The 16,307-nt window shown below is 42.2% G+C and overlaps 1 protein-coding gene across 2 annotated transcripts in view; it reads left to right on the top strand.

Moving 5' to 3' along the window:
* The window catches only part of EPHA4 (EPH receptor A4), a 131,744-nt gene that overhangs the window by 91,022 nt on the left and 24,415 nt on the right, over nucleotides 1–16,307 (top strand). For both annotated transcript variants that reach the window (XM_006207206.4, XM_006207207.4), the window contains exons 6-8: nucleotides 11,856–11,980; nucleotides 12,974–13,133; nucleotides 14,270–14,381. In XM_006207206.4, coding sequence (XP_006207268.1) covers nucleotides 11,856–11,980; nucleotides 12,974–13,133; nucleotides 14,270–14,381 — 397 coding nt within the window. The remainder of the gene's footprint in view (nucleotides 1–11,855; nucleotides 11,981–12,973; nucleotides 13,134–14,269; nucleotides 14,382–16,307) is intronic.

Here is a 16,307-nt window from a genome sequence, read left to right as displayed (position 1 = left end):
ATACTTGGGTGCCCCTGAAGTCGTCCCCAGTTAATTCTAGGGGATGTGGCATTAGTTTCAAGTTGAGCCCTCACTGACTTTTAATTCTACAACGAGCAGTATGGCTATCCATGTAGGAACGCTAATTCAAGATGGTTACTTTGAAAAGTAAAACAGACATTTAAGCAATGCGTTTTCTTTGCCACAGTGATTACGGAGTTCAGGTATTAAATACAGCAATTAAATGCTTATACAAGTCCCAGTCTGCAAAAACCTGACTCTTTCAAGGCACCCTCAGATCGTTTTACCCAGACGGTTCACCAAAAATGGTGAATGAGTCTTTCTAATGTTAATTTTAATATTCTAGCATTAATACTCTCAGCTAACATTTTATTTTTTACCCTTTTTATTGTGAAATGCATACACAGACAGAAAAGTAGGCAGAACTCAAATGTATCGTCAGGGAATTATGGCGAAGTGAACATCTGTGTAACCATCACCAGGATCAAAGTATAGAACGTCACCAACCTTCCAGAAGCCTGCCTGCCGTGCACCCCCGGCTTCTTCCCGGACTCCAGATACTAATATTTTATTTTGTAATTGAATTTTTCAGTTTCAAATGATTCTCTTTTTAGCTCTGTAGGGAGTTCTAATATGAGGTGATTCATTGCCAAAAGCTTTACACTCTTCTATTAACAGGGACCTTGTCTAATTTATCTCTGGATTTCTGGCAACCAACAATGCGCGTAGATCGCTCTGTACCTAACATCAAGCCGACCTAAGCTTTGCAGCTGTTTTGAAGCTGATTCTGTGGAAGAGGGGGGCCATTTAACCTTCAAATCTCTAATTTTTTTACTAGTGAAAGGAAGAGAGAGACTAGAAGCTTTGTAGAGATTAGTGGTTGAAAATGTGGGCTCTAAGACCTGACTTTTGAATTCATCACTTATAAGCTGTAACTTGGGGCAAGTTGTTCAAACTCTCTTTACCTCATTTTTCTAATCTATAAAATGGGAATAAGAATAGTACCTGTGTCCCAAGGGTATTTTTGAGGATTGTATCAATTAATCCATGCAACAGATTTAAAGCGATGCTTGACACAGAGCAATTCCTCCCATCAATGCCAGCTCAGTGTGTGTGTGTGTCTCTGTGTGTGTGTTTATAGACATGCAGCACACAGAGAGGATCATATGATCACATACTTCTGAGTCAAGCAGACTTTTGGGTTTAAAATCTCATTTTATACAGCTTTAGTCAAATTATTTCATTTCTTTGTGGTGCAAGAGATTCCATACATAAAATCAAAGGTGATAATTGGAACCCTAGACTTCAGAGAGTTGCAGGGGTTAAATGATGTTAAGTGGGTGAACGCGCCTTGCAGAGGAGGCCAAGAGCACTTTTTGGCTCGTTTGCCCATTCTTCTCTGTTTAGCTTTGATTCACATGGTCCAGGTCTTCAACTGCATGAGCTGTTAAATACGCAATGAACTCTTAATTCTTTTCTAAAAAGAAAACTCAAGCAAGCCATTTTGAGAACCCCACTGTCTTTTCCCAGTTAACATTAAAACAAGCTCAAAAAACAAGAACAAACAGACAAACTCAGCTGCATTGTTGAGCCCAGCATTCCGTGATTCTGCGGAATTCATTCGCTCCTGGAAGACCTGGGGCCGTGCGTGTGTCCCGGCAGAGCTGCGTGGTCTGTCCCTGGCATTGCTGACCGCAGGGCAGCGCTCAGCCAGAATCTCACAAACCAGTGACTGTCCGCTTACGGTGCGTGCCAAGGAGCTGGAATTTTTAAGAGGGAGCCCGAAGGCCATTCAGGCCATTTGAAACCACAGTACAGTCTTCTGTAGGCTACAATCCCCAACCCTTTCTATTAGTTAGATACTAAATGGAAATATTATTACAGATCTTTCACAACTTATTACTCCCAATAAACCCATTGTAAGTTGAAAATATTGTGAAGTCAAAAATACATTTAATACACCTAGGCTACTAAACATCACAGCTTGGCCTCGCCTACCTCAGACGTGCTCAGAACACTTACATTGGGCAAAATCATCTACCACAAAGCTTATTTTATAATAAAATGTTGAAATAGCTCATGTAATTTATTGAATACTATACTGAGAGTGAAAAACAATAGTTCTTTGGATACGTTAGGGAAAAGATCAAAATCCAAAATTCGAAGCATGGTTTCTACAGAATGCACATGGTTTTCCCACCATTATAAAGTCAAAAAATCGTGAGTCAAACTGTTACTAAGTCTCAGATTGTCTGCATATGAAAATACGCCTTTATGGCTGAGTGGCTGCACTTTACCTACATGAGCTGCTGTAACCCCAAATGTCAGTTAGCAGGTTAATGTAATTAAAAATGATTTTCTGCTCAAGCGGCATCCAGTTGGCGGTGATGGGGGGAGAGTTGGTGGAGGGCTTCCAAGATAGCCCTGGGCACCACCATCCAGCAGACAGAGTATGGATAAGAGAGAAGGAAAGATCCCTAGGGGGCTAGTTCTGTGTCTGGTCTAGAAGAGGGGTGACCTCTTTAACCCTCATTCCCCTGACCCAAAACTCAGTCACATGAGCCATCCTGTTTGGGAAGGGATCTAGAAAATGCAGTCCTTGTCTAAGCAGCTCCATTCCAGAGACAGTCGTTTGTGGAAGGGGAGCTCGCATCGTTGGACAGTTGGCCCCAGGGGTCAGTCCCCAACACCTTCGATTTCCGTCTGCAAACATTTAGCGTGAAGGCTAAGAGTTGCATCCCATTCCATTATTTAAATGGCGGGTAATAGGTTTGTATAAAGAATTTGTCTAAAATAATCTGCCATCCATTTCTCTGGAGAAATAAGTAAAGAGTCTGAGTTAAGGGCTTTGTAAAGTCCTGCTTTGGATCACTTAGTTAAAGCATCATCAGTGTCCCCAAATCAGAGTCAGAAAACTCAGCAGAAGCATGTGTCTGTTGTATCCTTTGGTAAATGTTACCGTGCCCTGCTTTATTTTATAGTATTTGTTTAAAATAGACTCTGTATGTACCGACCTTGGAGATCATTTTATGGGGGGAAAGTGCATCCCTCATACATTTTAAGCATAAGCTTAATTAATATTAATATTTTCATACTTAAATGTAAATGGACTTCATTTAATTCAGAGTCTTCTTAAGGCTTTAACTGAGAACTTGGTTCTTCGTCTCTTGTTAGCTAGGAAAGTGATCCCATATCAATTTTGGAATCATCACATTTGCCTATACCTTTTGTCTGTCTGTTTGCTTGAAAAACAATTTCACTTCTCAACTGTAAGAAACTGTGCTTGGGTACTTAATGATACAGCAGCTACGAGCCGTGGTGAGCAGAGCTGAGTCCTTACAGCATCAGTGATGTTTCCAGGGAGGGTGGATGGGTACTGAGTCTTTTAATGATTTTTACCTTAGAACTAGCAGAGGGCTAACGCAGCTAATTGCTTGAATGTAGTACAGACGGGATCATGTGTCCATGAGAGCACTCCGTACACTATTGAGCACTATAAATGGCTGCAATCTAATAGTCAAAAATAGAGTTTGCCTGATGGTGTCTGGTGCCATAAGTAGTACAAAGGTCGGAGAAGGAATCCTTTCCTCCCTTTGGTGGAATGTGGAAGACAGCGATTAATATTAGCACCTGAGTTCTTAGCATCTCTGCCACGGCAAAACCGTTAATCACAAGGATACCATTAGTGCTCTGAAGCATTTAATTTTGATGCTTGACAGCATTTTAAAATGCACAAACCTTTGATAAAGAGCAAATCAGAGCCGTGGCATTGAAAATGAGAAAGAAGGAGGGAACGAAAAAAACCACCGTAGGCTCCAAGTAATTAAATTTAAATATGTTATTTGCCTGAAGCAGAGATATGTGTAAACTGTGGGTTTATTTTTCCTCTCAGGGAAAGGCCCCTTAAAGAAACATCATCTCTTTAAATTCAGATCCTGAAGAGGGAAATGAAACCCTGCTGTGGTCAAGAAGTCGTCTTCCCTCCAAAGGATGGGCGTTGGGAACCACTGGCATTGCCAACTTTAGGTTTCTTGATGTCCCTAAAGGGCTGTTTTCACTCTTCCTTGTTCCACGGGCTGGAGACCTTTTGTTGTATCTGTTTATTTCCTGCCTTACTCCCTCCTCCCCACTAATCTGAGCCAGTAGTGAAATGCAGTCGGTCTGTTTCAGCCATTTCCCCACCCGAGATCCCCCAAACTGTTTTTAACTCAGTGCCTGTGATGCCGGACGCAAGAGAACAGTTTTACGGCTCACAAGTGAAGGACTGTTGTGCCTCCTTCCTCTTTTTCTCTGTGTTTCTTTTTCTCTTCTCCGTCCTATTTGGGTGTCACAAGGACCAAACTGCTGCAGTAAAATGATTTTGTGGGTGTTTGATGGCAAGTCATTGAGGAAGCGAATAAAAGAAAATTGTAGCATTCACATCAGTGGGAGATTGGGGAGGACTGCTGAGCTTTGAACCAAAGAAAGTTAAATTTACCGTTTTCCTAAAAGGAGGCACCCCTGTTTGACATCAAAGCACCTCCTGTAATTCTTCATTGCGAGACACACCGCTGTTAGAGGGTCGTGATGGAGCCCCGAATCTGTGCCGCTTCTGTTTATCAAAAACACACAGAGAAAATCCACCTGTGCTACCTGGATGTGCTGTGGTCTGCTCTCACACCAAATGTAATCACAGTCAGGGTGGATTCTGCAGAGAAGAGCATTGCCAGTTTCTCAGGGGTATGTGGCATTTTGAATACAGAATTATTTGAGGGGGCGGAAATTTATCTTCCCTTTCTAGTGGAAAGCTCAGATCATTCAGCTTCCACTCTTCGTTGAAAGTTTCCTTTTATCCTCTTGGGTTTTTGCTTCATCTTTAAAAAGTGATATTTTCCTACCATAAACTTGTTTCCAGTGGGTGTGTGGATTGACAGTCTGTTCCATGTGCTTAATCTTGCCACCTCTATCCTGCCTGCAGAGGGCGCTCTACTCTATTATCCTGACACTTGGACAATGATGTCCTTTTGGTGGAATATCAGGTCTATATGAGGTACTAAGGGCTTCCCCTGGCAGTGACTTTGCATATACTAGTGGGCTTTGGAAGTAAACCGGGTCTTGTTAGGGGATTCTAACTTGAAGGGAGTCTGAACACTATTCACCTTGGTAGTTAGGAAGTCCGGAAGACTGTTTGCATATGCCCTCCAGATAGATACTCAACCATCAAAGGAAAGAGCAGTTCCTCAAAATGCTGTCTGTAGGCAGGTGCAGCAAAGACGAGTTGTAATGTTCACGTTCTTTTGAGTAACACTTGACAGCCTGTGTCTTTGAAAAAAGTTCCTAAGTGTCAGAGACCTCTTAGGCAACAGAGACTCCATTTAGAATAAGAACTGTCGTTTGCTTCACTCCTAGTTGTCAATATCTTAGTTAACCTAAATAGCAAAACCAAACCCACAAAAGGTCATCTGAAACAGGTGCAGCTATAAACTTGTTTTAGGGGTGACTTACTTCTGGTACTTTAAACTTAGAAAACACGTCACCGGCTAAAAAGGGTTTGTTTTTTTTTTTTAGATCTGTTTCAACATGCAGTTCACTCATTCATTTGATAAATTTATTGAGCACCACTGTATGCCTACAAGATCTTAAACAGCGATCAGATAGAGACAAGCCTTGTGCTTATAGGGTGTTCGTTCTAATACCGTACATGCTTGTAACTGGAAGGAAGGTTGTTTTACCAGAAGGGGAACTGCGAACATTTGTGTGACTCGTCCAAGGTGGAAGCTAGTAAATTTGAAAAACCTGAAATGTTATCCAAAATCCTTTTTAAATTCATTGATTTTTTTTTTCCGCACCAAATCGAAATGAAGCATACTTCACGTGGCTCAGGAAGCTTTTTCATCTTTACCTCATTTCACATGTCGTCGGTGAGCCCTCTGCCCCGCAGAACCGAGGGGCTGCTGGTTTCCTGAACATTCCAGTCGAATCTGTAGCAGTGCAGCTCTGCTTGGCCGTCTTTTCCCCTTTCTACGTTTTGTTTGCCCAACAAATAAATCTCGATCAAACTTCCCCAGCCTTACTACAGATCCTTTGATGGTTGCTTCTGTAGCCCACAAGGCACCCTCCACACTCTGGTTTCTTATCCCTGTTCCCGTCTGTTTAATCAAGTGTTGTTTAAGTTTTAGCTCTCGATTGCTCAGTTCCTCAAGCAAAGGCTTAAAGGATATTTGTAGAATGATTGAGCAATGGTCAAATGGATATGTCAGCATGATTTGTAAGCAAAAAGGAGAAGAAATGGAGGCCATATTTTGGATTAAAAACTGCTGAAATCTCTTTGAGAGTAATAAGGAAAAGGTAGTTTTAGATACTGGTACTCAGGGCAGGAAAATGGACATCCTTCAGTCATTGAAAAGTCTGCTTCAAAAATCTGGAAATTCAGGGCTTAATTGAATAAAATCACAATACTTCTTGCCTTTATGATTTTTACATCCATCCACTGGCGTTCTCTAACCATATCTCTGTCGACCAGCACGACCAGCTCTTCTGGTTGTGTGCTATGTCAAAATTCTAACCATTAAAGGAAACCTGCTTATGTCCAGGGGCACGAAACTTCCCCTAAAGCAAACATCTCTTATGAAGGAGGTCTGTGGGCAGAATGCCTTTCAGTCCAAAATGTACCTTTTTCTTTTAATGAGCTCACTTCCACCAACCCTCCCCTTCCTCCCAGCTTCTCCTCTCACTCCTCAGCAGGTGTCTTGCGTATCTGAAGACACGGTGTCGTGAGGAAGCGCCTACCGCTTCCTTCTCCCCGTGGCCACGAGAGAACTCGGATAAGAAGGTTCGCAGGAGCTGTTTCTTGAGCTCTAGAAAATGGGTTCTCTGGGTTAACATTAAAGAGTGTTTTCTCTGTAAGATTATTAAAAAATTCTCCACCTTTTTTTCAGTTAAGAGGCCAAAGAATAAGATGGCACGACATTGGATTCCAAAGATTGTATTTAATTTAGCTTTGTTTGCCCTTTTCCATCTTTGTCATTGTTTCATTGGTGCTCATTAAGTATGTGCTTGGTGGATGAGTCATTACTGAGGAAGAGCTAAGTCTCAGTAAGGTTTGGGGCTATGAATCAGAGCACTCAGGGCAAGCGGGACCTTTTTTTTAACTTGGTTTTATTATGTTGATCAAAATTCCCTGTATGATTAGAAGCCTTCTTTTTTCTTTTTTTTTTTTTTCAGTTGAAGTATAGCCAGTTTACAATGTTGTGTCACTTTCTGGTGTACAGCATAATGTTTCAGTCATACAAACATAAACATATATTCCTTTTCGTATTCTTTTTCATTATAGGTTACTACAAGATGTTGAATATAGTTCCCTGTGCTATACAGTATAAACTTGTTGTTTATACTTGATATATATTAGTTAGTATCTGCAAATCTCAAACTCACAATTTATTCCTTCTCACCCCCTTTCCCTCCAGTAACCGTAAGTTTGTTTTCTATGTCTGTGAGTCTGTTTCTGTTTTGTAAATAAGTTCGTTTGTGTCTTTTTTTTTCTTTCTTTTTTTGGATTCCACATATGAGTGATATCAAATGATATTTTTCTTTCTCTTTCTGGCTTACTTCACTTAGAATGACTGTCTCCAGGTCCATCCATGCTGCTGCAAATGGCATTACTTTATTCATTTTATGGCTGAGTAGTATTCCATTGTATAAATATATCACAACTTCTTTATCCAGTCATCTGTCGATGGACATTTAGGTTATTTCCATGTCTTGTCTTGTAAATAGTGCTGCTATGAACATTGGGGTTCACGCATAGAATCCTTCTTCTGAACCAAGGCACTGATTTGTCAAAGCTCCTATTAAACCATCTACTGGGGATGAGTGTTCAGTCCGTTATTTTATTAGCCTATTATCTCCTCTTCTAGTTCTGTTAGCAAAGGGCAGAGCCCTGAGGTGTCTTGAGGTGTCAGGACTCAGGACCCAAAACACTTTTTTTTTAACTTTTAATTTTAACTTTTTGCAAGGGGGGGTAGTTAGGTTTATTCATTTAGTTTTTCAGTGGAGGTCCTGAGGATTGAACCTAGGACCTTCGGCATGCTGAGCATGTGCTCTACCGCTTGAGCTATACCCTCACCCCCAAAACACTTCTAAGTGGAGGAGGGTTTGGCAGTCTTGACCAGTGTGTGGAAACATACGAATGGTGACATTAGAGATGGTTTTAGGGAAGACTCAAAGGGAACACTACATAATAAATCCTGAATTCCCCTGCATGAAAGTTAGTTCCTAGGAGCGGAGGGTGTAGCTTAGTGGTAGAGCATGCGCCTAGCCTGCACAAGGTCCTGGATTCAATCCCCAGTACCTACATCAAAGATAAATAAATAAAAACCTAATGACCCCCCCCCAAAAAGAAAGTTGGTTCCTTTTCACTTCCCTGTTAGTTCTTCTGATATCACCAAGGTCAGAATCTTAAGTTGTTGTCAGGAGAGTCCTTACTGCTTCTCAAACACTGGCTAAGCTCTTTTTTTTGGCAAAGCATGGAGAGACAAGACTATTTACATATTATTTTTTACATTTTATTAACGACAATATTATTACATATTTTTTATTTCTATGTTCTTTTCCTTTTTATGGTTACCGGCCAGTAATTGCAAGTGATAACAGTAATGGGGGGGTGGTTTCAAAAACAAAAGTGTGTCGATTTAAGAAAAATATTACTTAAATCATAGTCCACGTGGCGGAGGGATGTGCAGCAATTACATGAGTGGCATGAGAAGACGGATGCTGGGGACCTCTGGGGTAGAGAAATGATGGAGAAACGCCATTGCCAAGTGCCTCCTCCTGGGAAACGAGCCGCAGGCGGGGTGATGGCTTCCAGATGGAGAGTTGGAGCCTGTACTGGACCCAGGGTAGGAAAGGCGAGGACAGAACCCCCATGTGGCTTATAATGTGGAGGACATCCAAGTGGCCTCTTCTCTCCCAAGTGGCAGTGTGGCAAAGCCCAGCTTCTCCCAAAATGCTGGTTCTCACCAGAGGAGCTGGGAAGCTCTCCTCCGGGGGAGGGACGCTGCCTATGGTAGGTCTGATTCTCAGCCCCGCTCGGTCACGGGTTGCTTTTGTCACTGTGACCTGATAAAAGTGCTCTTCCGAAAAACAGCTGCTCCGAAAGAATTCAGACTTCACAGCCACACGACCTAAGACTTGTTGTAAATTAGAGCTATTTATTCTCCTTTCCTCTTTAATCTCATTTCCCTCCGTCTTCATGACAGCTGAGTCAGCGTCCGCTCAGTTGGTTTATTTTGATGTGTGTGCCTGTGCCTTTTCCAAGTAGGGTAGCGTTAGAAATACTCTGTTAGTTAACACGATTATATTGTTAACTGCCTGCCGGAGATCTTGTGAGCACGTCAGTGGAGCTCATACTCCCTTTGAATGGGCCCCGGGAACACTGACTGCGGCTCCAACTCCTGCAATGGATATCAGGTTCATTTCCCACCCGCCGCAGTTTAGTGATAACCCAGCCAGAGAGAAACCATCTTAGTTAATCGGTGCCCTCCAGGGGCAGCCAGGCAGTTCTTTCCTGAGGAATCTGTCGATTATCAGAATCTGACCCAGAACATTTCTGAGGGAAAGTTCATTTTCTAACTTTATGATTTTTCCTCCCTCTTGCTTTTTTCGAACTGCCTCGCTTTTCTATTTCATTTCCCCGTCCTGAACATCAGCGTTGAAAGAGCCCCTTCTTTATGGAGTGGATGCTAAAGTGCTCCGTTAGGCAATGTATTTATTACCTGGAGTGAAATGACTTTTCACAGGCAGGCAACTTTCCTAGCTTCCTCACTGCCTCTATATTTAGGAAAGTCACTCCTTGCTTTCTGCTGGACAGTGGCTCTGTGTCAACCAGTGAAGAAAGAGAGAAGAGAAGTATGTGTGTGCGCGTGCACACGCATGCACAAGTATGGGGGGAGGGGAGCCCTAATATAGCTAATGAGCACATTTCCGGTTTTCATTTTGTTCAGATGTTCAGTGGCTTCCATTGGTCTGCTGCATGCAGCCCTGTTCATGCAGTTTGGTATTACTAACCTTGGGGTTGCCGTTGATGGAGAACATGTGTATCCCCTGTATCTTTCATTCGTGTTTATGCCTGAGACCCAATCTGGAATAGCTTTCGGGTGGGGGTGGAAGGAAAAGGAGAGAGAAACAGAGGGGAGAGAGAGTGTGTGTTATCATCTCCAGGCTCCCTAACGGAGGTGCCGGGCTGCCAGATGGCCACCTCCAAGAGGTGCTCTCTGCTGGAGAAGCTTCAGCAAGATTTCCCTGTATGACTGGTTTGGGTCCCTTGCCTCCAGTATACCTGTCAGATGGGGTCAAGCAGGTTTGAAGCTAGCCCTATTCCATTTTCAGCGACAATTTTACTCTTTCTTTATTGTCCTCTGAGTTAGGGTTTGGCAGATGTGTGTGTATGTGTGTGTTGGGGAAGAGCAGGAGGACGACCCAACAGTGCTTGTTCCTCGGTGACTGTAAAATATATATTCACAACTTGAAGAGGGTGGGGGTATAGCTCAGTGGTAGAGCACCTGCCTAGCATGCACGAGGTCCTGGGTTCAATCCCCAGTACCACCGTTAAAAAATAATACTATATAAAAAGTAGGATGCTGGTTTCCAGGGGCCCGGGAAAGGGGAAATGGGAAGTTATTGTTTAATGTGTACAGAGTTTCAGTTGGGAAGATGAGAAGGTTCTGGAGATGGACCACAGCAATGGTTTGCACAACAATGTGAATCTGTTTAACGCCACTGAACTGTACACTTTAAAGATGGTTAAAATGGTAAACTTTATGTTCTATATATTTTACAATAAAGCGATCACAACAAAATAATAGTAATAAATAAATACATAGATTTCTTTAAATACATATTCACAGTTTGCAAACAAATTAGACTCTATGTTCAATTTAGGAAGACCCTCTAATCTCTGGTTCTGCCAACCGGCTTTGACAGGTAAGATAACAGATTTCATGAATGCTCCCTCTTCTCCCCAGAGACAGCACATCTGTACCATTGTCAGTCACAGCAGAGCTGGATAACAGCTGGCTGGAGGTGTGACCACCACAGCGGAGAAGCAGCTGGGTTTTATAAATCTCAGATAACGCTTCTCCTCCCCACCCCTGAGAATACACCCAGTGGAGGAGGGCTTTTGTGTCTTTCTCAGTGGAAAGAGGAAGGTTTGCTACTCAGCAAGCAAAAGCAATATTTCAGCTCTTATAAAACAATTGCAAAATGCCATCTATATCCAGAGAGACCATCGTGGCTTTATTTGTGTTCTTTGTTATTTGCCTGGTTGTGTTCAAACTGGAAATTCTTACTGTAATTAAGCAATACTTTTATTTATTTGGGAAGTATGTAAGTTGTTGGCCTTCTGGCATTCTCTGCAGTATCCTTGGAAGACTTGCAAAGTCTCTTGCTTGTATAAAGTTGAAGACCGGCAAGAGGACACTCATAATACCTTGGAGGTTGGATGAGATGCAGTTTCTCTGAGCTTAAAGGGAGATTGTCCCAAGGCTCTCATGGCTAGCAAAATCTAAACAAGCAGAGGGCATTCTCTATGCCTCCAGCTTTTCTAAGGAATGGCCCCAGGTGCCGTAATACTGCACGTGGACTTACCAGGCCTTGACTTCAGAGATTGTCTTTCTAAGACAAACCATATACCAAAAAAAAAAAAAAAAATGGAGAGGACCATAAAATGGTATGCTTTTGTACCAGGCGAAAGGAAAATGGGGATCTGGAAAAAGACAAGACAATTCTTCACAGTTTTCTGAAATAAGATGACATCACTGATTGACACCACCAATTTTTTCCCCCTAAAGTAAGACAGCTTTTTTTTTTTTCCCCTATAGCACCCTCATCCATTGCTTTGGTCCAGGCTAAAGAAGTTACAAGATACAGCGTTGCTCTGGCTTGGCTGGAACCAGATCGGCCCAATGGGGTGATCTTGGAATATGAAGTCAAATATTATGAGAAGGTATTACCTGTATAAGCAAAGTTCTTTTCCTTTTTTTCCTCCCTGCCTCCTTCCCTCCCTTCTTCTTTCCTTTCTTTTTCTCTTTAGTTTTTTGCTAGTTATAAATCCTGGAATACCACTGAAGCTCAAAAACCAAATGCATTTTCCTTCCCAATCAAATCCAATTAGGAATTTTATGTATTAAGTTGCTGATTTTAAAAAAAATAGGATAAAAAAGTGCACTATGTTTCTACATAGCTAATTCTTTTCTTTCTAGTAATGAAAACCATGACAGCTAAGCAGGTCTAATCTCTAAACCTTCTATCAGAGAATGACTCATAAAAGTTGAAATAATGATCTGTTTAAGTAGATCACTGCTATTCAGAATCAAGGTGTGGATTTTGATGACTTTTAATAGAAAATCAGGGAAAGAAAATTGCATTCTTCATCCTCTTAAAGTTATAGAAAGACATTATTTTTACAAATAACTTGTCTCTTAAAGGACAGAATTCTGAAGAGAGCTATTTGCATTCAAGATTGTCTAGAAAATGAACAATTGTCTTTTTCTTTTTAAAGATAATCACTTATTGGCTTCCTTATTAAAAGCAGAAAAGGGACAGTTTTTTTTTCCATTGAAACCAGATTATAACTTTTTTGACATTTTCTAGACAGAAAATAGAAGAAGAAAAGGGGCCTTCTTATAGTAGTTATTTCTTTTAAATTGCTGGGTGTGGAGTGAAGAAAGCCACCAATCATCATCTAAAGGTCTTTTCAAAAAAGATTATGGGTGAAGATCTGGATGTGGTCCGTATCAGCAATCATTCCTGAGCGCCACACTTCTGTCACCATCTGGGCAGTAACAATAGTACTTCTAACACTGAAGTGAATATAGGATTTAGAGTTTATCCGCCTCCCTTCACTTCAGCCTCTGAGTGGACTCCTTTAATATTGTACCTGGAGTAAGTTCCGGATTGATTTTGCCCCATTCCTTAAGTTCATCCTCTCCTATTGTAGGATCAGAATGAACGAAGCTATCGGATCGTCAGGACAGCTGCCAGGAACACGGACATCAAAGGCCTGAACCCTCTGACGTCCTACGTTTTCCATGTCCGAGCCAGGACAGCAGCTGGCTACGGAGACTTCAGTGAGCCCCTCGAGGTCACCACCAACACAGGTAACGACTCCTAGGGTTTTTTTTTTTACAATCAGAGCAAATGCCATCACAGTAAAACCCAAGAAGCTGTAAATATTTTGTTGCAGTGGACATTGAAATTAGATAGCCAATGTCTGTAACTTAGAACTTTTCATGCTATTTAGAGAACTTTTCATAATTGTATCTGATTTGTCTTTTTACATGATTGAAAAGTGTCTGCTTTTCTCTTGTTTTGAGCCTTCTGCAAACCATGGAAAATGGGATTGCCAGACTGAGTACCTGAGAGTTGCATAACTATGTTACATTAAGCTAGGACATTCTCTCCCTGGGAGGAGTAAAGAAGGCACCATTTTTTTCCCCTCTCTTATTTACTTCTAGGAATCTGTTTAAATCAAGTCAGATCAGTTTTTTTTTTTTAAGCCCCTCTAGACAACTGTATCAATCTTTCCACATTGTGAGTTGAATCAACTGGATGATTGGATCACAAATGATCACAGAGGGCATAGCTATGGATAAGCATTTTGCATAAGATATCTTCCCTTCATCATTAACAAACCAAAATGAAATCTACTTGATAAGGAGACGGTGGAGCAGAACTTACTACATCAGTTCTAGAAAATAGTTTTGTTCACAAATCATTAAATAAGGATGAATTTTAAAAAGAGAAAGTCTAGAATTAAATCTGAAGAAGTTTGACATCCTTTGAGATTATCCTGGAAGGTTTCAAGGAGGAAGTGGCTTTTGAGCTGAGCAATAATAGGCAGGGTTTTTTTTTTTTTTAATAGATGGAGGGGGGTTGGTAGGGGGTGACTTTCAAAACTGCGTGTTCATTTTGAAATTCCCAAGTGTCTTTCTCTCTAAAGAATTCATCAGATCCTTAAGTAAGAGTCTGGGTTGAGAGTAGAAAGGAAAAGAAGAGAATGTTTACCACAGGATTACGTAAGAGTCTTCTGGTGGAAGTTCTTCCTCCAATTATGAAAAGAATGTCTTTGTCTCATTAAGGCGGTCTTAGAAAATGCTGTCACGGGAATGCTTAACGAAAAGCAAGATGGGCTGTGAGCATTTTAAATGGCCTCAGCGTTGAAACTTGTGACAGTCAGAAGTCCTAGCTCTTAGGACCTTGCCCAAGGTGATCCTTGTGTCACTGTCTTTGCCAGTGCCCTCCCGGATCATCGGCGACGGGGCCAACTCCACCGTCCTGCTGGTCTCCGTCTCGGGCAGCGTGGTGCTGGTGGTCATTCTCATCGCGGCTTTTGTCATCAGCAGGAGGTAAGCACGGCAGCCTCTCGCTGCCCCTGCCCCCTTCCCAGTTTTTATGAGGGAGCTTTTGGTCTCCTCCACACAAAGCTGAGGCTTTTGATTAGCATCATAAACACGGCATTTGCATCGCAAGCTCCCTCCTCCTTGCTTTGATCTCCCACACCCCTCCTAGCACTGCTGGAGACCCTGGTGGCAGCCCTCACAGCTGAGAGTCCTGGAAAGACCCAACTAATTCCAGGAAACTAAGCCAAAAAGCAGACCAATGGGAGCTTTCTAGATACTCTAGGCTGTGAGGTGTTACCTTTATATCTCTCTTAAGCTTGGACTTACTGCCGAAGGCCAAAAAAAAAAAAAAAGCCATGTGAAACCTGGACCTCAGATCTGAGCTCTGCCATCTGTCAGCTGTATTTCTCTTTTTTTAAATGAGGGTACTGGGAATTGAACTCAGGACCTCATGCATGCTAAGCATGCGCAATGCCACCGAGCTATACCTCCACCCCCTCCCATCAGGCTCTATTACGTCACCTCTTTGAGTCTTTTTTTCCTTTTTATAAAACAGCTATAATGAAATATCTGCCTCTAAGACTTACTGCAGGAGCATTTTGATAGGCAAAATAATCTGGCACCCTGTAGGTACTTCAGCATGGTATTGGCTAACGAAAATGGTAAGCAGAGCAAGGAAGTGGGCACTACTGCGCGCTGTCTTTGGTGAGGAAGAGCCATCACTGTTTCCAGAAAACAGCCTTTGAGCACTTTGTGGGCGTGGCGCTGTTCTTGGAAATGGATCTGAAACAGCAGATGACTGATTCTGTGAGCGTTTATAATCGAACTTGATACTTGAAAAACAACGTAGAAAGAGAAAAACAGAAATAGCCTTGCAGCATATTCTTGTGATGGCGTTTTTCTTACCGTGGTTGTCTCCATCTGCTCTTAACACTGCCTGGAGCCTCCAGAGGCAGCGGCGGGGGGCGGGGTGGCAGCTGCCCCTCTTCACGGTCTGCCCACATCCACGCCTTCTTTGTCTAATGAGTGAGAATCTTCCCCTTCTCCGACTTCCCCCCACCCACCGTAAACTGTTTTGCAAGGTGGGGTTAAAGAAAGCAAGCAGAATCTGGGGATATCAAAATGATCCTTTTAGGGACGGGGTGGTGATTAGGTTTATTTATTTATTTATTTAATGGAAGTACTGGGGATTGAACCCAGGACCTCGTACATGCTAAACACACACCCTAGCACTGAGCTATACCCTCCCCTTCATAACCCTCTTAAATATAAATCTTTTCATGTTATAGAAGAGGAAATTGTGGGGTGGAGGGTATAGCTCAGTGCTAGAGCACATGCTTAGCATGCACAAGGTCCTGGGTTCAATCCCCAGTATTTCCATTAAATAAATAATATAATATAATATAATATCATATACCTAATTACTTCCCCCAATCCTGCAAAAATAAATTAAAAAAGGAAAAGAAAAGGCAGTTGATACTCAGAAAGGTGTAGTACTTGTCCAGGGCCATTGTATTGCGTTAGTGGACTGACAGCCAGGCGTAGCTCTCGGGCCACTGTCTGTTGCGTTATCTCTCTCTCTCTGCCTCTCCTGTTGGTGATTTCACTCATGTCGCAACATTGCCTCTGGCTATGTCCACTGGCCTGGGCAAATTACTATGATTTTCTCCTACTTTGTGGTACATTATAATTAGGGTGATGACCATAGAGCTCGATTTGCCTGGATGGTTTCAATTGTCACACGTATTTATTAATATCATATCTCTAATCTCACTCTCGGGAATGTCCTGGTGTGTGGAGATCAGTCATGGTCCCCCCGGCACAGCACGGAACCGTTCCTCATTGCGTGTGGGCTCCTACAAGTGTCATCCTGTCAGTGCTTTTTGGTCCTGAGTCTGTTTGATTAGAGCAGGGAATTCCATCTTGAAGAAG

This window comes from Vicugna pacos, chromosome 5, assembly GCF_048564905.1.
Source record: "Vicugna pacos chromosome 5, VicPac4, whole genome shotgun sequence".
NCBI classification, from domain to species: Eukaryota; Metazoa; Chordata; class Mammalia; order Artiodactyla; family Camelidae; genus Vicugna; species Vicugna pacos.
Note: the sequence above shows the minus strand (reverse complement) of the source record. Positions and strands in the feature narration are given on the sequence as shown.